The 22,008-nt window shown below is 47.3% G+C and overlaps 1 protein-coding gene across 6 annotated transcripts in view; it reads left to right on the forward strand.

Annotated features, from left to right (window-relative positions):
• Positions 1-22,008, forward strand: part of EYA2 (EYA transcriptional coactivator and phosphatase 2) — a 203,312-nt gene that overhangs the window by 130,294 nt on the left and 51,010 nt on the right. For all 6 annotated transcript variants that reach the window (XM_036009933.1, XM_036009928.1, XM_028524136.2 and 3 more), the window contains 4 exons: positions 5,066-5,133; positions 7,360-7,537; positions 15,416-15,558; positions 21,762-21,845. In XM_036009933.1, the coding sequence (XP_035865826.1) occupies positions 5,066-5,133; positions 7,360-7,537; positions 15,416-15,558; positions 21,762-21,845 (473 nt within the window). The remainder of the gene's footprint in view (positions 1-5,065; positions 5,134-7,359; positions 7,538-15,415; positions 15,559-21,761; positions 21,846-22,008) is intronic.

A 22,008-nucleotide genomic window follows, 5' to 3' on the forward strand; every position in this document is an offset into this window, starting at 1 on the left:
GTGGCAGGCGCCGTGTGCCCTCCTGATCGCGCACCTGGTGCCAGGTTCACAGGAGCCCGCCCACAGGTGGATGGCTCCTCTTTTATGCTCTTACAGCGGGTCCTGGAGTAATGTTGTTACAACATTGATGAGAAAATAAGTCGGTTCCCAGCCAGGGCCCCTGTCTGTGGGGTCTGCGCGGTCTCCCCACATCCGTGTGGGTTTTCTCCAGGGACTCCTGTTCCCTCCCACGCCCCACAGATGTGGGTGCACGGGGGGTGCACCGAGGTGTCTGCACCGTCCCGGTCTGCGTGAGTGTGTGCGTGCACCCTGGGGTGGAAGGGCGTCCTGTCCAGGGTGGGCCCCGCCTTGCACCCTGAGCTGCTGGGATTGGCTCCAGCCGTCCTCGACCCTGAACTGGGAGAAGTGGGTTGGAAAAGAATTCTCTCACTTGTGCTTGTTCATCTTTCTTAAGTGTGTGTGTGTATAGTTCACATTTATTTCAGTGTTTAACATTAGGAGTATTTGAGGTCTTTATTTAGAAGTTTGGTGATGATCTTGTGACCAGCAACATGCCATAGAAACTTACTCTCATTTCTGTCAATCAGCCCGTGGGAAAACTGGTTTTGCTGTGTGTTGTTTCGCCTCAAGTTGCCGTCGTAGGCTCGATGCTGTGGGCGGGCCGTGGAGCTTTTCTGACACCCAGGTTCTGCAAACCGAGCAACAATGTCCGCCTTGGAGGGTGGACAGCAGCGTGGGGCAGGTCATGCACACGACACCCCCCGGTGACCAGGGGGGCCCCCCTGATACCAGCGGCCGCCTCCAGGCGCCGTGCGGTCCAGTGCCTCCCTCACTCACTGTGGGGGAGGAGCGGGTTTTCCTTAACTTAGTGTGAGATACAGTGAGTCACTCTGACGTGCGTTCAGCGGGAGAGATGTCACCCGGAGAGGGAAAAAGGTGGTTCAGGGAGGGGGGCAAAAATATCATACTCTTTTTCTATGTTTTAAGCACAAATATATGCAAATACCTGCACAGATACACAGTACATCTGTACTATTAAAACTCCACAGGGGAGGGTGATGAGGAGAAAATGTCGAAAATGATGGAGGGAGGGGACTGGCCCCATTCCGGGGGAGAGGGAGGACCCACCCCTGCCCATTGAGGGCACAACCAGGAAGTCCTACACATTAATCCCTCTATCTTTTTTCTCTAAGATTTTATTTATTTATTTTTAGAGAGAGGGGAGGGGAGGGAGAAAGAGGGGGAGAGGAATATTAGTGTGTGAAGGAGACATCTATCAGCTGCCTCTTGCATACCCCCAACCCGCGATCTGGCCTGAAACCCAGGCATGTGCTTTGCCCAGGAATCGAACCAGCGACCTTTCAGCTTGCAGGACAACGCCCAACCCTCTGAGCCACACCAGTCAGGGCAGTTCCTCTGTCCTTATCTAGAGCTCATCACTTGGCCACACCAGCCAAAAGGGGAGCTGGGAGATGTAGTGCTTTTTCTAATCAGCCATGTACCCAGCTTAAGAGCAGAGATTCTGTTAATATGAGGGAAGAGGGGTGAGTGAATATTGGGGAGCCCCTAGCAGGACCTGCCCCCATCACCTTAAAAAAGGATCTTTCCTTCCTCCTGCCCTTGCCTTCCCCAGCCCTCAGTGGTCATTCCCCCAGCCAGACGGAGGCCAGAAGCCAGCATTCCACATCCCAGCTCGAGGCGCATCCTTTTACAGTATCCTCCAGGGACCGCCTACTGGCACCACCTTTCTGGGGCCATGCACCGTCTCCCTCCTGGGTCCCCCCTGGCAGGGGTCGGCTCTCACCACAGGAGGGCTCTGTGACCACCCTCAGCAACCTGCAGCTGGCTAAGCTGTCCATTCTTCAGATTTTCCCGGGTCCCAAACTGAAACCAAATAAGAGGTGTTTGGGACAAAGAGTCCCAAGGTACTTTGTTTGCAAACCTGCCCGGAGGCATCACTTACGAGGTTGACACCAAAGAAAAATCAGGTGATAAAACACTGCATCCAGGAGACTTCCTAAGGCCAGTAAGATTGCCATGGCAAACAGGACCCCAATAATAACCCTGAAAGAAATAGGCTGGCCTAAACCTTCTGCCAGCTGTGTCCAGGTGGGCCTCTGCGGACAGGATGGGACCCCAGTGCACCGCACAGCTGCAACGGGGTCTGTGGTTACTGGGCCCTCGAACCACTGGGCCCTCGACAGGCCCCCGAGTCACGGGCTCGGGAGAGAATGCCTGGGTGGGGCCTTGTTCCTGGCTCTCAGTCTCTTTATCCAGCTAGTTCCTACTCATCCTTCAGAAATAGTTGAGGTGTCATTTCCTCCAGGAAGCCTTCCCTGGCCCCGGCCCCGCCCCCTCCCTCTCCAGTTGGCATTGCTGACCCTTTCCCTCGGCCCCCCAAGCTCCCCATGAAAGCACTTACTGGCAGTTCACGTCCAGTGCCCAGCACATAGCCCCCCCACCCCCACACATGGGTATCATTTACTTTGTAGATTGGCCTTTGGAACCATTTCGATATTTAATGTAATTACAAAACACTTTTGAAAAAGTAATTCCAAAAATTTGATAGCAGAGTGTCATGAACCTAACTGTATATTGAGTTGGTGACATAGCCACACCGAGAGGAGACTTCATTCACCCACACCCATACGCTTTTCCTTTCTTTTCCTTTCTTCTTGATGTTTCGAGATTCCTTTTATTTGTGAATCTCCTGTTGTGAGGACTTTCTGTACCCACTCTTTCCCGGTAGACATGCTGCGACGGGTTTCTAAGTCTCCCTTCATCTGAGAATGTCTGGGGTTTCCATGCGCTCCCGAAGGATATTTTCTCTGGGTGTGAAACCCTGGGTTGACACGCTTGAAGAATGTGGCACCGCGTCCTTCTGGGCCAGAGAAATTGACGAGCTTATTCTAAACTTGACACACGAATGCTAAATGCAGACACAGAAGCCAAGACAACCTTGAAAGATAAGAACAAATGTGGAGAACTTACACCACTTGACCGCAAAACTTGCTGTGCAGCCCCAGCCACGAGGCTGGGTGGCACTGGTGGCAGACAGAGACATCCGCGGGGCAGGAGAGAGTCCGCAACTAAACTCTCACACTTGTCGGCAATTAGTTTTTGGCAGACGTGCCAAGTGATTCAGTGGGAAAAAGACTAAACTTTTGTAGCGGTGCTGGGACCCCTGCCTGTCCATGTGCACAAAGGTTAATTTAGACCCTCCCCTCATACCGTACACAGAAATTAATTTACATTAAATCATGCTTAGATGTAAGAGCTAAAACTATAAAAGGTTTAGAAGGAAGCATAGGAAAGAATGTTAATGACCTCGTGTTAGGCGGCAAAAGCAAGATCTATAAAAGAAAAAATTGTAACTTAAAAACTTTTGTTCGTCAAAGGACATGCCGTTAAGAATGTGTGAAAATGAAAAGACAGGCTACAGACTGGGAGATAATATTTTCGAATCATATGTGTGACAAAGAACTTTTATCCAAATGTTTAAGGAACTCTTACAGCTCAGTAAGGAGGATAAACCTAACTATTTCTTTTAATGGGCAAAAGATTTGAATAGTTCTTTATCAAAGAAGATGGATGTATGGCCCATACACACAAAAAGATGCCCAACCTACTCAGTCATTAGGGAAACGCGACTGAAAACCACAGTGAGAAAGCACTACGCACCAACTGCAGCGCCGTCACGAACAAGAAGGAGCAAAGGAAGTGCCGGAGAAACCGGAACCCTCCTACGTTGCTGGTGGGACGGTCACGTGGGGAAGTGGCGCCACCACTTTGCAAGATAGTGACCCCATCCCTAAAAAAAGAAACACCCTCTTATCACACGACTCCACGGGGCTACTCCCAGGGATCTGCCCAAGGGAAAAGCAAACATATACCCACACAAGGGCGTGTCTGCAAATACTCATAGCAGCGTTATCCGTGGCAACCAAAACTTAGCTGTGGTACGTCCATACCGTGGACCACTGTTCAGGAATGAACTACCGATACGCATTAAGACATGGACGAGCTTCTAAGCATTATGCTAGGAGAAAGAGGCCAGATAGAAGTACATGGGTATGATCCCATTTCCCTGAAATCTCTAGAAAAGGCAAAACTCTAGAATCAGCAGCAGATTAGTGGCTGCCTGAGGCCGGGGACGGGAGTGGGGGTTGATGAAACAGGCACAGGGAACTCTGGGGGGGGGGGGTGGAAATGTCTTAAAACTGCATCATAGTGACAGCAGTTTTTCACTTTAGAAGTCCTTCAACTGACACTTAGAAGGGGGGATTTTACAGTGTATAAAATACACCCCCCAAAAAGCAGCATTCTTTGCAATAGCCAAAGGGTGGAATCAACCCAAGTGCCCACCAGTGCTTGAAGGGATAAACAAACTATGGTGTATACATAAGGAGTGTTGTTTAGCCAGAAGGAGAAGGAACTTCGGACAAGCGCCATAGCAGCGGTAAAACTTGAAGGCATTGTGCTAAATGAAATAAGCCATCACAGGACAAACACTGTGTGAGCCCACTTCTATGAGGTGCCTAAAGTAGTCACATTCACAGAGACGGAGCAGAAGCAGGTGCCAGGGGCTGAGGGTAGGAGACGGGGGAGTTTTGTTTTACGGGTAAAGGTTCTAGTTTTGCAAGATGAAAAGTGTTCTGGAGGTGGGTGGTGGGGATGGCTGCATGGTGATGAGAAGGTACCAAGTACCACTGAACTGTGCACTGAAATAAAATACTTAGAACAGTAACTATTCCATGTACAGATTCCACAGTTGGAAACAATGGGAAAACGTGCTTTTTAAAAGCGTAATTGTCTGTGACCGGAAACTGTGTTGTAGGCATGATCTCATTGGCTTCTCACCACGATTCTTTGAGGAGGCATTATTTATTTTATTCTGAACGGAGAGAAATGAGGTGCAGAGGGGTCTGGGGACTTGCTAAGGTCACAGGTTCTGTCCCAACCTGTCGGACCTCAGAGACCCCACCTTTCTGTGGCATCCTGCTCCTCCACCACCCCCTCTGACGGTAAGGCACCTCACCTGTCCCCCTGTCCCTTCTTCCTGCAGGCACGGCGGGGATCTATCAAGGAGCGAACGGGCTGACCGGCGCGGCTGGGTTCGGAAGTGTGCACCAGGTAGGCCCACCATTGCCGCCTCGCTTCTCTCCTTCCAGGGTCCTCTCAAACCAGGGCACCTGCAATGCCTCCTCCAGCCCATGACCCCACCCGAAATCCAGTCTGTTGTCCCCTGCTTTGGGCTACCACAGGGGAGAGTGTGTAAGTGGCCCTCGGAAAGACACAGTGCCCAGGCAGAGAAAGTGGAATTCCTAGAAGGTTTCCGAGATGCCAGAGGCGATGCTGACCTGAGACCAAGACCCCCATTGGCTGTTGAATGTAGAATTTGTGAATGCAAGTGCGTGTGCCCTTTGGCAGACTGGGAGCTTCTCAAGGGTAAAAGTCTATCTTCTTCACCTCTGTATCCCAGCGTGGAGCGCCCAGCACACAGTGGGGGCTTTACTACTGCTGGTTACATCGAACTGAGTCAACACGGTAAAGATAAGTGCTGGATCCCAGCTTGGTTCCCTTGGTCTCGCTCAGTGAACTAAGAACTGACCTGGGGAAGATGTCCAAGAACTCCACTATCTGGGCGCCTCTGCTCTCAGGCTAAAACCAGTTCAAAGCACAAGATGAACATGCTTCCAAACTAGTGTTAAAACTCCCTGAGGTAGCCCTGGCTGGGCGACTTGGCTGGCTGGAGCACCATCCCATGTACCAAAAGGTTACGGGTTCAGCTGGTAGACAAGGCACATACCTAGGTTGTGGGTTCGATCCCCAGTCGTGGTGCATTCAAGAGGCAGCCAATCAATGTCTCTTTCTTTCTCTCTCTCTCCACCACCTTTTCTGTCTCTCTAAAATCAATAAACATAACTTCAAAGAGGATTAAAAAATAAAAATAAGAAACTACTCAAGGTAGATGGGCTTTAGGAATAGTTAACATATTTAAATATGAGGAATGCACTATTTCTTCAGTGAGCTGAAGAACCTAAATAACTCTAACCCTGGAACACGTGGAAACTGTTTGATACACTTTTGTATTATTTTCAGTATACTGGATACAGATACAGTAGTTGTAAATGCCAGAGTACTTTTGAAGGCATGGTTCTTCCCTCTGGGTGTTGGTCGGCTTCACCGCGGGAGCTTGCCGGAAACGCAGACTGTCCGAGTGGCGCCCCAGAAATCCCGAGACAGTAGGTCCGGGGCGGGCCCAAGAAGCTGAACTTTCCACGCGTCCCTTGCAGGGCTGAGAAGCTGTGGTTTATGGTGATGATGAAGCAGAATATTTAAAACAATGACTACTGTGGGGGATTAGGCAAAGCTTGATGAAAGAGGATTGGCATTCTGTGATCTCAAAAACTCCCTCATGGAAGATTCTAGATCCCTAATGCCATGTAGTTATTGCTGTATTTGTACCCCTTATGAACCTAAAATGTCACCTAGTCTCCTTAGCATGTGAGTATGGAGTCTTTATTAGTCACTCATCTGTTAATTAGTATCCAAGTATTTTTTTTAAGATTTTATTTATTTAGAGAGAGAGAGGAAGAGAGGGAGAAAGAGAAGGAGAGAAACATCAGTGTGTGGTTGCCTCTCACATGGCCCGTACTGGGGACCTGGCCTGCAACCCAGGCATGTGCCCTGCCTGGGAATCGAACTGGCGACCCTTTGGTTCACAGCCTGAACTCAGTCCACTGAGCTACACCAGCCAGGGCAGTATCCAAGTATTTATTGAGTACCTGTATGTGCCCGTCACTGTCCCGGGCCAGGGGGCACGGCAGTGAGCAGGAAGGATGCTGTCGGGGCCTCATTCGTGTCCCTCAGGGCGCACCTGCTGACCTCCAGCTGCCAGTCTCTGCATCCCTGGGCCCAGCGGTGTTTCCTAGAACCAATGCCTAGGGCAAGCAGGCAGAGACGGGGAATTGAAACCCCCTGGGAGCTGCTCTCAAAGACTGGCCACACGAACAACCCAGCTCCCTTGCTCCTTGGAGAGATCCTTTTGAGATTACGGTATACCATTCCAGCGTTCCTCGGGGAAAATTCCCTCCAGTCCCCACTTAAGGGCCCCTGGACTACCTGCTTTCCCCTCTTCTTTTCACTGCTTCACTTCTCCACTCTTCAAAGGGTATCTCCTCCATCCCCCATCCTTCTCTTAGGGTCTGCTTCTGGGGCAGAAAGCATTTGTTCTAATGGGTGACAGAGAGAGTAGACCCATCCCACAAGGCACCTCGCCTTCGCCAGCCTGTGACCTGCCGACCGGAGACCCGAGCCCACCGCCCCCACTCACCGCCTGTGTGTCTCCCTCTACAGGACTACCCTTCCTACGCTGGCTTCCCTCAGAGCCAGTACCCCCAGTACTACAGCCCCTCCTACAGCCCCCCGTACGTCCCGGCCAGCAGCATCTGCCCGTCCCCCATCTCCACGTCCACCTACGTCCTCCAGGACACGTCGCACAACGTCCCCAACCAGAGTTCTGAGCCGCTTGCGGGTACGTACAGTTGCTGTCACAAGGTCACTTGGCTGTGGCCTGGAGCTCTTCCAGAAAGGAGGGACTGGGTGTGGGTCCCAGCTGTAATGAACTGGTCACCCAAAGGCTAAATCCAGCCTTCGGGTGTATTTTGTTGGCTTTTCTCTCCACATGTGGTGTGTTTTTAATTGTACCATATTTAAAAGTCAGAAATTTTTCCTAAGAGTTCTGCTTTCAACCTATGGAACCCACCTAGATTGTGAGCAGCTCTCGGGAGGGTCCGAGTCCCGGCCCCTGGGTGACGCAGACCCCTGTGCAGCTAACTCATCAGCCCGCGGACTCCCTCGTTCACTCCACAAGCCCCCGTGCCCATGTCCTCTCCTCTGCGGGGTGGTTCGGGCTCATCCGCGCTGAGTGACACGACAGCAACACATTAGGACGTCTGAACAGAAAGAAACGTCACCGACATTTGTTTCTTGTCTGAAAGCTGCTGGTGTCATGGAGCTCGGCCGAAGCCAGTGAGCGTGATGGGGTGTGAACGTTCGCTCAGTGCGTGTTCACTGGTTGGTGGTTAGAAAAAGAGCAAAGGCGAAGACCCGCCTCTTGGGTTCCTGAGGGCTTTGGCGCCCTGTGGCTTTCAGGCCGTGTGTTTTTCCTCCCTGGGGTGAGACCGTTGTCCTTGGGTTGGGGATATAAGGAGGCAATGTGGCCAAGCACTTTTAAGTCAACGTTTGAGGAAATTTAGGGCCTGAGCATGGATTTTGGTCATTGTGATCCCATTACAGGGTATTTAATGAATGTATCATATCTATTTAACCACTTCCAAATTGCTTCCTTTGAAGGGTATGACATTTAACAAACTTTTTTTGGGCATCATCCTGAAGTGTCTTGGACCATCCTGCTTTTCAGAATGGGGCCTCCCCACACGGGGTTCAGAGAGGACACAGAATCAGGAAATCACGCAGGTGCCGCTGTCTCTCTGTCACTTGATGATGCCCTGGATCCCAAAGACGGATTTCACAGGAACTTGGGTCATGCGGGAAGGTCACTTTTGTTCCCCGTCAGGAGCAAACAGAAAGGCTCCTTGTGTCCCTTTGAATTTTTTCTTTATTGTTTCCCCCTGTTCTTCATTTCTTTCTTGGTCTAAGGTTCAATGATAAGTTGAGATGGTCATTATTGTGTGTCTAACAGGGTCATGTAAAATCTAATGGCATAAATAATCGTCAGCTACGACCGAGACCTCGTCTCTTGTCCCCGGTGTTTGTCGTAAAGGAAGAGCGCATGCGCATGGGCACGCACACACTCACACACGCTCTTAAACTTTCCCATAAAAACTCCACTTCTGGCATTATCCAGGATCTTCTTGAGTGGTTGGTTCAAAACCCCAGCGGCTCAAGAGGTTTATGTCTGACAGACAGATCACACTCGCTCTGCGTTGCCCGATGAGCCTCCCTGGCCCCCAGCCCCCAGCCCCGCCGCAGGGCAGCACGCAGGGACACGCATTAACAGTCACGGGAAGGCCCGACAATTTGCAGAAGATCGCAGGGCACTCTGCTGATGCAGATAGAGGGCAAAATCTGAACGTCGGACGTTACTCAAGAGAAAAGACAAATCAGGATTGGGGGCTTAAGAAATTTTTTCTTCTTAAATGTTAAGTATGATACAAATTATCTAAAAAGAAGTTGGAGGAGTTTTTGTGTTTTAAACTTCTTAGATCATTTCCTTTAGTCACTAGAAGGAGAAACTCTTTTTAATTCTCTGAAGAAGAAACTTGGAAGGCTCTCCGTGCAGTTTGGCAACCTCTAACAAACTTGAAAATGCTTTTGCTCTTTAACCCCATTTTTCTACTTGTAGGAATTTATTCTAAAAATAAATTCCCCCATAGGTCCAATGACTTAAGTAAAAAGAATATTTATTGCGGCAGCATCGCAGCAAAACACTAGAAACAACCTGAAGATCCATTAACAGGAGTCGGGTTAAATAAGTCTCAGCGTGTCCACCGGTGATGTACTATACGTCTGTTAAAAAGAGCGAACTGTATCTGTCTGCACTACCATGGATCTCCCGTCGAGTGATATGAGAGGTGGAGAAAAGCAAGGTGTAGAACTGTGGGTATAATATGATCCCGGGGCTTTTTTTTTAAGCGTAAGTATAGTTGAAAACCCATGTTTGCACAGGAAATTTCTGAAAGGATTAAAAAGCGATGGTTAACCTTTTCTCCGGGGAGGGAGCTGGAGTGGAAAGAAAAGATCAGCTGCGATGGACAGCCTGTAGCCCACTCCATTCAACAACAACAGAAGGCATTTTTCTTTTCAAGTACACAGGAGACCTTTTACCAACACAGACATGTTCTGGGCCTTAAATCAAGTTTCATTACATTTAAAAGGATTCAAGTCCTAAAAATAATGTTCTCTGAAAAACAGTAGGATGAAATTAGAAATAAATAACAGAAATGTCCTTGGAATATCCCCAAATATTTGGGAGCTCAATAACACCCTTGTAATAACCCGTGCCTGATGGGTGATTTTGTGGGTCCATTTGACTGGGTTCAGGGGTGCCAGACAACTGGGGAAACACTGTTTCTGGGTGTGCCAGGGAGGGGGTGTCCGGGAGAGATTAGCGTTTGAATGAGTAGACTGAGTGAGAAAGGTCACTGTCACCTGTCTGGGTGGCATCATCTAATCCACCGAGGGCCCATAGAGAACAGAAAGGTGGAGGAAGGGCGGTCTCACTTGCCTCTTTAGGTAGGTCGTCCATCTTTTCCTGACCTCAGACATTAGGGCTCTTGGTTTTCTGGCCTTGGGACTCCAGAGCTGAAATCAGTGACCACCCAGGTCTCAGGGCTCCAGCCTCTGACTCGGAGTTGCACCGTCAGCTCCACTGGTTCTTGGGCCTCCGAACACAGCCTGAATTATCCGACCACCTTTCCTGGTTCCCCGGCTTGCAGACAGCAGATGGTGAGGCCTCTCAGCTTCTACAACCAAGTGAGCCCATTCATATAATCTCTCACTCTGTCTCCAGTATAATCCATATTACATTGGTTCTCTCTCTTTGGAAAACCCTGACTGATGCACCAGGAGTCAAAAGAAGACCTCAAAGGGAAATTTAAAAGTATTTTGAACTCAATGAAAATAAAAACACAACTCATCAAATTTTATGGGATGTTGCTAAAGCAGTATTAAAGGGAAATTTATAGGACTAAATGAATATATTAGAAAAAAAGAAAGATTTAAAGCCAAGATTTTGGTTTTAAACCAAAAACTTCATCTTCATGTTAAGAAAATAGAAAAAGAAAAGCAAATTAAAACCCCAAGTAAGGAGAATAAGGGAAATAATAAAGATCAGAATGGAAATCAATAAAATTCAAAAACAGAAACACAATTTTGTAAAAAGTCAGTGAAACCAAAAGCTGGTTCTTTGGAAAGATCAATAAAAATGATAAAACTCTGGATTAGGCTGATAGAGGAAACAAAAAGAGATACATAAATTACCAATAATATGAGAGAGTTGGCATCACTACAGATCTTAAAAATATTAAAAGGAAAATAATGCAATTTTTAACGACACCATGCCAATAAATTCAACAACTTAAATAAGATGGACAAATTTATTGTAGAACAAAAACTTCCAGAACTCACTCAAGAAGAAATAGCCTAAATAGGCTTATGCCTGTGAAATAAATAGAATTTTTTGTTAAAAATCATCCCACATGGGTGGGTGGGCTGGAATGCGAGTAAGTGGGAGAAAACTGTACTTGAACAATGATTAAAATAAAATTTAAAAAAATAAATAAAATAAAATAAAAAATCATCCCACAGAGAAATTGCCAGGCCCTGATAGCTTCACTGATTAATTCTACCAAAGATTTAAGCAAGAATTACCAGTTCTACATGAATTCCTCAAGAAAGCTGAAGATGAAAGATACTTCCCAATTCATTCTGTGAGGCCAGCATAACCAAACACTGTCATTATAAAAAAAGAAAACTAAAGACCAATATCCCTCATATACATAGATTAAAAGTTTCTAAACAAAATGTTAGTGAATCAAGTCCAACAATATATTGAAGAAGGGTAATACACCATGAGCAAGTGAGGTTTATCCCAATGATGCAAAGCTGGTTTAGAATTTGCAAATCAATATAATTTGCCATATTAATGAAGTAGAAAGAAAAATGAAGAGAGCATCACAATATATGCAGAAAAAGCATCTGACAAAATCCATCATTTAGTCCTGGCAAAAAGTCCAAAGTGGAAATGGAAGGGAAATTTCTTTATCAGAAAAAGGCATGTTATAGAATGAATGTCTGTATCTCCACCCCAAAGTCATATGTTGAAGCCCTAGTCCCCAACGTGACGGTATTTGGGTAGAGCTCTCATGAATGGTAGTAGTGCCTGTATAAGAAGAAACATGAGAGAGATCATATCTCTCTCCCCACCATACAGCAAGAAGGCATCTATGTGCAAACCAGGAAGAGGACTCTCACCAAGAACAGAATTGGCCAGTACCTTGATCTTGAACTTCTCAGCCTTCAGAACTGTGAGAAATAAATTTCTTGTTTAACTCACTCAGTCTATGGTATTTTTGTTACAGCAGCCCAAACAGATTAGAACATGTACAAAAAAAGCTTCCCCTCAAAGATTATAAACAAGACAAGGATGTCCACTCTTATCTGTTCTACTCAACATTATATTAGCGGTTATAGCCAGTGCAATAAGGTAAGAAAAATAAATTAAAGGCAAGGAAAATAAATTAAAAGCATCCATATTGGAAAAGAAGCAGCAAGACTTAAGTAAAAAGAAGTAAAATGACATTACCTATGTAGAAAATCAGACATAATCTACAAAAAAGCTACTAGAACTAAAATGTGAGTTTAGCAATATTATAGAGTACCATGTGAATATGTAAAAATCAATTGCATTTCTATATACTAACAACAAACACTAGAAAATAGAATATTTTTAAATGTCATTTAAAGTTGCATCAGGAAATATGAAATACTTGAGGATAATGTGACAAAAGATGTGCAAAACTTGTGCACTTCAAATTACAAAATACTACTGAGGGAAATTAAAGAAGACATTACTAAATGAAGAAATATACCTTGTTCATAAGTCAAAAGACTTAATATTGTTAAGATGCCAATTCTCCATAAATTGATCTGTAGATTTAACACAACCTCTGTCAACATTCCAGGCTTTTTTGTAGAAATTGGCACGCTGATTCCAAACTTCACATACAAAGGACCTAGAACAGCCTCAGCAACTCGGATACAGAAGAGCAGAGTTGGAAGGCACACGCTCTCTGACTTTAAGACTTACTACAAAGCCACAATAATCAGGACAGTATGGTATCAGCATAAGCAGACAAGTAGATCAACAGACCAAGACAGAGAGTTCTGAAATAAATCTGCATGTATATGGACGAACTATTTTTTGACAAAAGTTTAAAGGCAATTCAATGAAGAAAGGATAATCTTCTTAACAAAGGATTCTGGATATCTATAGTCAGAAAAACTGTACTTCAATCCATACCTCACATGGCATAGAAAAATAACACAAAATATATCATAGACATAAATATAAAACTTCTAGGAGAAAATATTTATGCATTTGAGGTATATCCATAGAACAGAATAGTACTCGGCAACACAAAGGAATGAACTATCAACACACATTACATGGATTGAATCTCAAACCAAGTATGCTGGCTGAAAGAAGCCAGACAAATATACATGCTGTATGACTCCATTTGTTTAAAACTCTAGAAAATGCAAACTCATTTATACTGAAAGAAAACAGATCCATGGTTGCCTGGGAGTGGGGAGAATGAGGTTACGAAGGGATTATGAGGAAGCTCTCGGGGGTGCTGGGTCTGTTCATCATCTTGACCGCGATGATGGTGGCGTAGATTTACACCCAGTTACCAGGTTGTGTGCTCTAAACACACAAGGTTTGTTGTATGTCAGTTTTACCTCAGTAAAGCTGTTGAATCAGCAAACACATAAAAAAGTGAGAAATCATAAGAGTAAAATGACTCCAAGAAAGGTTTACACACATTACTCTAGCCCATGTACCTGATGGTGACCTCTAACTTTGACTCTTCATTCTCAAGAAGGATAATGTTGGGCAAAGGGCCAGGGTTTTTGGTTTTGGTTTTTTTTTTTGGCATCTCTAATAAATTGGCTTTCCATACACCTCATTTAGACAGTCTGGGTAGCTGACATCTCTCCCATTTTTCAAATAATATTCACGCGATGTTAATGGTTTCTACAAATGCTCTTTCTACGCTCCCATCCTCAGAACTACCAAGGAAATGAGGAATAAACCTCATTTACACGACTCTTAAGCATCTGTGAATACATTTACTGCCTGTTCCTCACCCTCCAGAAGAAAGCCCTCACTAGATCGATGTTTGGGAATCTCGAAGGCTGTGTCCTGAAAGTGATGGCAGGTTGGAGGGGGCCCAGCAGTCCTGACAACTCAAAGTCACGTCTTTTCTCAACACTACGTCCTTAGTCTGCTAAGAAGCTTTATAAATAACATTAAATAAATGAAGTTCAGTCCTTTGGGTTTGGGATGGAATCGTCCTTCCAGGGTAGGAAAAATATTCAGTCCATTGCCAAGTATTTTTAGACAAAAGCTTTTCCCCACGGTGAGCCAAGCACTGGCAGCTAGGGAAGGAGAGGCGGAGCCCACTGGATGCATTTGGGAGCTAAACAGGCAGCTGTACAAGGAGAAAGTGGGATGGGACGTCCTCTTGAGGCTGCACACGGCTCCGCAGTTCTGCCCTCTGGTGACCAGGGCAGGCCCAAGCTTCAGTTCTGGGTCTAGCACTCATTTGCAGGGTAACCGCAGACTGTCATCTTCTCACTAAGCCTCAGCTCCCTCATTACTTACACAAAAATAATAAAGTCTCATTTTTAAAACCATGCATTGAAAATGTATATGCTTAAAAAAAACACACTACAACTTGGGTGCTGGCTTTGGGACCTATGTCCCAGGAAGGTACAGCTCACTTGTTCGGGGACCTTAGACAACCGCCCGAGGGCAGGAGCTCAGCAGCCTGTCTGCGCCCCGTGTCCAGAAACGCCACCCCAGTGGGAAGCGGCCAGTGCCGCCCTCTGCCCTGCACCTGCTCACTGACCCTTGAGGGTACGTGGGCCTCGTGGAGCCAGACTCAATTCAGTTCATGTATTGGCATCTAATTGCCGGCCCTGTGCTGGATGCTTTCCAGTATATAACCTCATCTAATTCCCGAATGGACAACTCTCACAACAAGTAGAGATTAAAGGACTAGTTTTTAATAGAGAATGGAACAAGTGGTGTAGGGGTGGGAGCATAGAGAATTCTCCAACACCCCCTAAACCCCAAGGGAGGGGGTCTCTTAGGAGCAGAAGAATTTGGGGCCCAGCTACATAGAAATATTTATTTTCTTCCTCTGTTAGCCTGTGAGCTCCCCCAGGGGCCCCGCTGTCACTTGACCCAGATCCCTGCTCAGACGTCCCCTTACCCGTGAGGCCTTCCCTGACTGGCCCCATGGAAACCAGTCACCTCCCTGCCCTCAATGTTCCCCCGTTCGATTTACCAAGTCTCTATAACTATGTCCCCCCCCCCCCACCCCGGCACATTGTGTATTTACTTGCTTGTCTGATGTCGCTCCTTTCCCTAGCGTTTAGGTGCTGTGAGAATTTAGGTGCCTGGAACTATGCCTGCTCAGTAAATTTTTGTTGGATGAATGAATCAGTATGAATGGGCCATTTAAGGGACGGTCAAGGGTGATTTAGATCCTACGTGATCTTTGCCTTGGGTGCTGCCTTTGGGACCTAGCACTTTGGCCTTAGATGGACGTGACGTTTCCCAGGAGGAGACACTCAGTGAAGCTTCCCTTTTCTCCCCCAGGTGAATATAACGCACACAACGGACCTTCCACGCCAGCCAAAGAGGGAGAGACGGACAGGCCGCTCCGGGCCTCTGATGGGAAGCTCCGAGGCCGGTCTAAGCGGAGCAGTGACCCCTCCCCAGCAGGGGACAACGAGATCGAGGTAACTCCAGCTGCCTCTGATGTGGCGAGTGTCACCTCCACCTGGGGCCAAAATAGGAGGGCAGGGGGGACGGAGTTCTGTCCAAGTACGTGCGGGTAGATGGCCCTTGGTGTTCACAAAGCACAGGCACAGAGAAAAGGCCGGCACTTGGAGGAAAAGTAGGGGAAGAGTAGATTGTCCAGATGGAAACGCCGTTGACTGACGGGCTAGGAAAAGCGACCCTGGAGGAGGTAGAGAACAGTGTGGTCCTGAAGCCTAAGCAGCAGCGGAATTACGTGGGGGCTTATGAAAACCCAGTCTGCAGGGCCACACCCCACACTTTCCAATTTGGCAGACCTGGGGCGGAGCCTGAGGATTTGCTGGTGATGCTGCTGGGTTGGGGACCACACCCTGAGACCCCACCCCTGACAGCGATGACAGTGGGCAATGCACCCTCCCTGCTGGGTTAGAGTGGTTCTTAACCTTCACTACGCATTACAGTCGGCTGGGTTGCTTTTTTAAAATACAGATGCCCATGCCCTACCCCAGAGCAATTAGATAGACATGGCAGGGAGTTCTTAAAGCCCCCCTAGTGATTCCAGTGTGGCTTAGATAGATGTTTGTCTACCTGGAGACAGGAGGCTGGCTCGAATGAGCTTCTGACTCTGCATGAGACTCTGAGTTTTTCAGACAGTAGTTCTCAGCCTGGGCTGCACCTTAGAATCTCCGGGGGAGCTCTGAGAAACCTTTGTTCTCAAGCTGTACCCCAGACCCATTAAATCAGGTGCCCTGAGGATGGGGCCCGGGCATCAGGATTTTTCAGCCCTCCAGGGGGTTCCAGTGTGCACACCAGGCTGAGAACGCTAGTCTAAGGGACGTGCCAATCTTTACTGTCATAAAGCAAGTGTGGGATTATTGATCAGGCGCTGACATTTTAAAAAAATTAAAAGGGGGTGGGGGGTAGAGTACAGAGGCCAGATGGATTCCCCCAGAACCAGAAGCAACTGTTAGTATCAAGGGAGAAACATGGCCGTGTACCCGAGTTTGTACTTGTTTGCAACATGCCTTTCATTGCCTTGAGTGGGCCGTGGGGGTGTGCACCGTATTTCCAAGCCAGCGCGGGGGCCAGGAAATCCCAATGCATCACCATCACACCCCAATTCACAAGCCTGTCCAAGCGAGGCAAAGCTCAGACCACAAATTTAGATATGCTAAGAAATACCATTTTCATCATTTCCTTAAAATCAAGGTAACTTTGACTCTGAGGCCCCATCCGCTCTGTGTGGTAGAATACGCTGTCTTATTATTGGGGCCTCTCTCCCAGAATCGTTGGAAATCCCAGGGTTCGAGTGGCCTCAGAAAACAGAGTAAGAGTCTCTAATGTCCGGTGTGGCTTGGTCACTGCCATGCCCACTCCTCATGGTCAGTGCCTGCAGTGGTCAGGGGAAGGCCAGCCACTCCCTGGGGTTTCCACGCCGTGCACTGGGCACAGAAACCCCTGTTGAGGACAGGAACTGGGGAGTGTTCACTAGTCTTTCGGTTGTCGGCATCAGAAGACCAGTTCCGGTTACTTAAACCAAAAGGAATTTACTGGGAGGAAGTCATGAAACCAGGGTTAGAGAGAACAACCTTGAAGGCTGTGCTGAGGAGTCTAGGCAACAACCTTTGGGGGGCCAGCAGCAGAGTGGACCATTGCGTTCTAGGGCCACCTCCCTCCGTGCTCGGTTCCGAGGAGACAGCCACCCACCGGCCTGGCTTGGCTCCTGCGCTTGCTCCCGATCGACATTCCCGCCGAGACAGCACACGTGGGAGGGAGAACCAGGTGCTCTGATCCGGAGGGGGTGTTTTCGGGGGCCCAAATAACGACTGCTCATTGCCGCGGTGTTTGGTATTTAGCCAGTGCTCGCTGGTAGGGCTGTACTAGTCAGCCAGCATTCACTAGTAGGGCTCTGCTGGTTAGCTGGTGTCCACTAGTAAGGCTGTGCTACTTAGCCAGTGTCCACTAGTTAGCCAGTATTCACTAGTAGGGCTATATTACGTAGCTGGCATTCACCACCAGTAAGGCAGTACTAGTTAGCCAATATTCACTAGTAGAAATACTTAACCAGTGTTCACTATTAGGGCTGTACTGGTCGTTTACAGCCGGCGTCTGTTCCAGTCAGCCTAGGTATTAAATATTTGGAACGTCACGCTTGTCCCTGACATTTGGGTCAGCTCCCAGCAGCCAGCCCCCCTGGGAGTTGACTGCCCTGGGGGCCTGCCATGGGGCAAATGTCCCCACCGCTCATGGGACTATTCTCAATCCCGGGGACTTTGCTCTTGCTTCCCTCTCATTCTCAAAGGCCCCCGCCTTCCAGAATCCAGGAGACTTCACACAATCCTGTCAGCAAAAGGCACGAGGAAAACGTAAAAATGTACTGACTTCAGAGTGTCCTTGCTTCCTGCCTCCCATATCCCTGCGGATTTTCTGCCAACTTGAAGTCGCACAGCTATAGAAACCTCAGAGAGCAACACATACTTTAATATCTAAAAAAAAAAAATTATTTGATCACCTAACGTGGTTTCTGCCCCCTGTCGGGAGCCGTGCGGGTAGGGAAACATTTTTCCATTAGACTGAGCAGGCGGTGGAGGTGGCATGCAAGCTGGGGAGTGTGGGGTGATGTTATTCTGGAAACATCTGCTTCTCGATGCGAGAGTCGGAACCACTGGGCAGGAACAGTTGAAAAGGTGTGAGCCGTGTTTCACTTCTGTGCTCAATGTCAGCAGGCGGGGTTCGCACGGGTCGCACCTCCTAAGTCTTCAGCAGCTTGGCTAATGACGGAAGCCCAGGAGGGAGAAATTCTGTACAGAAGTGGAAAGGGGAAAACTCCTGAGTGTGTATTAGTTTAAGTCCCTCGGCTGCAGGTGCCAGAAACCAGCCTGAGCTAGCTTAAACGAAAAAGCAGAGTTTATTGGAAGGATACGGGGAGGCTCGTGGAACCCAGGGGCAGGGTACAGCGGAGCATCAGCAAGACACTGGACCCACGGGTAGACGGGGCAAGGGTGTGCGTGCACGCCTCCGCGGGAGAGGCGCTAGCATGCCACAGGGAAGGCGCTAGAGTCTCCAAGCAGTAATGTCTTTGCAGTGCCCCATGCACAGGTTGCTGGGCACAGCTCATTCTGCTTCCACTGGAGCCGGGTCCCCCAAAAGTGTGGTCTTTCCATCACTCACCCCTTCATTCCTGCCGCTCTGCAGACTGGCCTTCCCTGCGCTTCACGTGGAGCCACCAACAACCACCCAAAGACGACTCGTTTCCCTCTGGGCCCCATGTTCCCAAGGAAAGGCCTCTGACCCAGCTGGGCTTAGGGGCCCACCCTCGCCCAAACCCCAGTGGGCTAGGGAAGAGGGTCGCCTGCAGAATGACCACCAGGGCTGGGGACAGAGCGGTGGGGAGAGGACCCGTTCTTCCTCAGAGAGGCTGTAGGAGGTGAATCAGTGGAGCCTGCATTACGTTTGAAAATATTTGCTGATTTTGAAAAATTCTCTAACCAAAATCTCTTAAGTGTAACTGATCCAACCTAGTTAGTTCAGATAAATTGGGACTTAACGTATCTAAATCCCAGAAGCTCTCCTCAAAAGTGGTGGTTTCTAAACTTTTTTTTTACTGTGACCCAAAGTAAGAACTATACTTAACATCATGGCCCAACGTATACATGTACACAAATGTATAACTAGACCAAAATATCCACAAAATAATACTCGGGTCTGCTACTTGTTTGAAGCCCCCTGCGCTAACTGACCCTTTTGCCGCTAGATGACACCCGTCTCTTTAGCTTTGAAGGCGCGGCCACTGCTAATGGGGGAATGAATACCGCCGCTGAGCTCGGGAGAGGTTTTAAAGGTGGCTCGTTGACAGTGGCACACTGAGGGGATGCATTTGTCCCCAAGTGCCACCCCCACCCACCCAAGACCTTTTGTTCTTAAAAGTCATGATCACCAGAAAAATGGGGAAAACTATCAGTATGGGAAATAAAGGCCAAGATAAATAAATAAGACAAATGTCAAGAAAGATAAGTTAAGAAACAGCAAAGGACTTTTTAAAATGCTGATTAGTTTTCCTATAGAGATTCAAGATCTTGCATTCTTAAATGAAGAAATGCAGCCTGGAGACAAAGCACAAGTCAGTGTCAATTTTTCAGTGGCAGCAAGAATCAAAAGTTTAATAGAAGACTTGGAAGAGAACATTTGAGAAATCAGAACACAGAAAAAAGATATAGAAAACACACTTTTTAAAGATAGGCCATATCAATTCAGGATGTCTAATTTGAGTTATGGAAACGTCAGCAAGAAAGAACAATGGAAACAATGGGAGGAAATTATTTAAAGAAATAAGATCGAAAATGTGAATAGTGTGAATGAAAAAAAATTACACCTAGCTATACCCTTGTGGAATTTTGAGGATACTAATTATAAAGAAAAGATCCTTTAAAAACTCTAGAAAAAAAAAGAAGTAAAACCTATAAAGGACTGAGGACCGGTGAAACATCAGATTACTCAGGAACCTCACTACCAGAAAAGGGAGGAATTCTGTCAAAGAACTAGAGGACATTTTTTTCCTATTGGAACCCTATACCCATAGGAACTGTAGAGAAAAATAACGGTATCAGCAGATGCGCAAGAATTCTGGAAGATCATTTTCTACGCACCCTTTCAGAAGAAGAAACGTGAGGATGTACTCAAGCAAAACAAGGAAGAAACCCAAGAAAGACAGAGGTTCAGGATCCAGGAAACAGCAGGTCTGACTCAGGAGTAACAGTAAAGAGACATCTCAGAACGCCAGCTCTGCAGCGAGCCTGAAGGTGGTCCAGACTGCGCTGGGCCATCTGTCTCGGGGGGTGGACATTTTTGGTACAGAGGGTGTGGCTGAACTTGAGGTTCTAAGGAAGGCACATGGCTGGAAACAAGAAAAGAATTAAAGCAAGTCGTAAACTCCAGCAAAAACAAAAAGTTTTATACCTAGCAGGCATGATTCTTCCGTGAACAAACTGAGATATGGCACGATTTTAATCGGCTGGGTTGCAAGAAAGGGGAATGCATATGACCTTGGTGGTAGAAACAGTCTCCTTAAAGCGGCTCTGGGGTTAGCACATTGGACACATGGAGAAGGTGAAATTCTAGCACATTACTTGGCTCTGCAGTGAACAGTCATTTTTACTGGTTACCAACTTTTTTAAAGATTTTATTTATTGATTTTTTTAGAGAGGGAAGGGAGGGAAGGAGGGAGAGAGAGAGAGAGGGAGAGGGAGAAACATCAATGTGCAGTTGCTGGGGCTCATGGCCTGCAACCCAGGTATGTACCCTGACTGGGAATCAAACCTGTGGCACTTCGGTTCGCAGCCCGCGCTCAATCCACTGAGCTACGCCAGCCAGGGCTTACTGGTTACCAACTTTTAAAAGCAACATAAAGACAGAGCACAGAAGCCTTAAGAATAGTTATAAAACCAAAAGCACAAACCGGTTTTAACCATATCGACAGTGCAGAAGTCAGGGTAAAGCTGATAAACATTAGAGAGGGGAGCAAGCAGGGGAAAGCGTGGGGGCTCCAATTTCTATATCGTCCATGTTGGGTTTACTGTTTTAGCCAAGGAAGACTGTCCAAAGCTGATGGAATTGGGGAGAGAGGGATTCATATATATGAAAAATAAAGTGTTCTGGAGAAAGGGTGGAGCTTATGATGGGCTAAATAAACTCAGATCTTTCATATCGCCGAGTCAAAAGGTATTGTCTAAAGCTGGCACGTCCATAAACAAATGTGTAAGTATGTTCTTCAGAGTCAGCCACTGGAATCATGAAAAGCAGACATGGTCAGAAGTAGTTGGACTTAACGGTGAGCTGCGAATGTAAAAGGGCAATATTTCATTTTGTCAAATGAGTTATATGATTTTTATTGCTGTTTTTGGACGGGACTCCTCCTCTCTGAGCTTTTATGTGGAAGGCAAAAATAAGCTTCTTGGTTCTGGCATCAGCGGGGTTGAGAAGAGCCCCAGTTGGCCATCAGCATATGCTTTGCACAGCTGAGGCTGGATGGGGACTCAAGGACTCATCCGTGAGTCGCATGTTTTATAACTTAAAGATAATGTTTTTCAAGACGTCCCTTCCCTCCAGGGAATTGACTTCTGCAGACATTAAGTCAGATGCAAGCGAGTCCATTTGTCTCCCTTCTCTTCCTCTCTTTTCATCACAGCGTGTGTTCGTGTGGGACTTGGATGAGACAATAATTATTTTTCACTCCTTACTCACGGGGACTTTTGCATCCAGATACGGGAAGGTAAGAGTCTATTTGTCTCTCTTTCTCTCTCTTTTTTTTTCCCAACAAGATTGTCTGTCCAGCTGATTTGTCCTGGGAATTGTGGGGGCAGTTTATGAGGCAGCCTCTCGAACCAAAGCTGCCCCTCTGGGGCGGTTGGAGAGAGCTGACGGAATTTTCCCTT

The sequence above is a fragment of the Phyllostomus discolor genome, chromosome 9, assembly GCF_004126475.2.
Source record: "Phyllostomus discolor isolate MPI-MPIP mPhyDis1 chromosome 9, mPhyDis1.pri.v3, whole genome shotgun sequence".
Classification (NCBI taxonomy): domain Eukaryota; kingdom Metazoa; phylum Chordata; class Mammalia; order Chiroptera; family Phyllostomidae; genus Phyllostomus; species Phyllostomus discolor.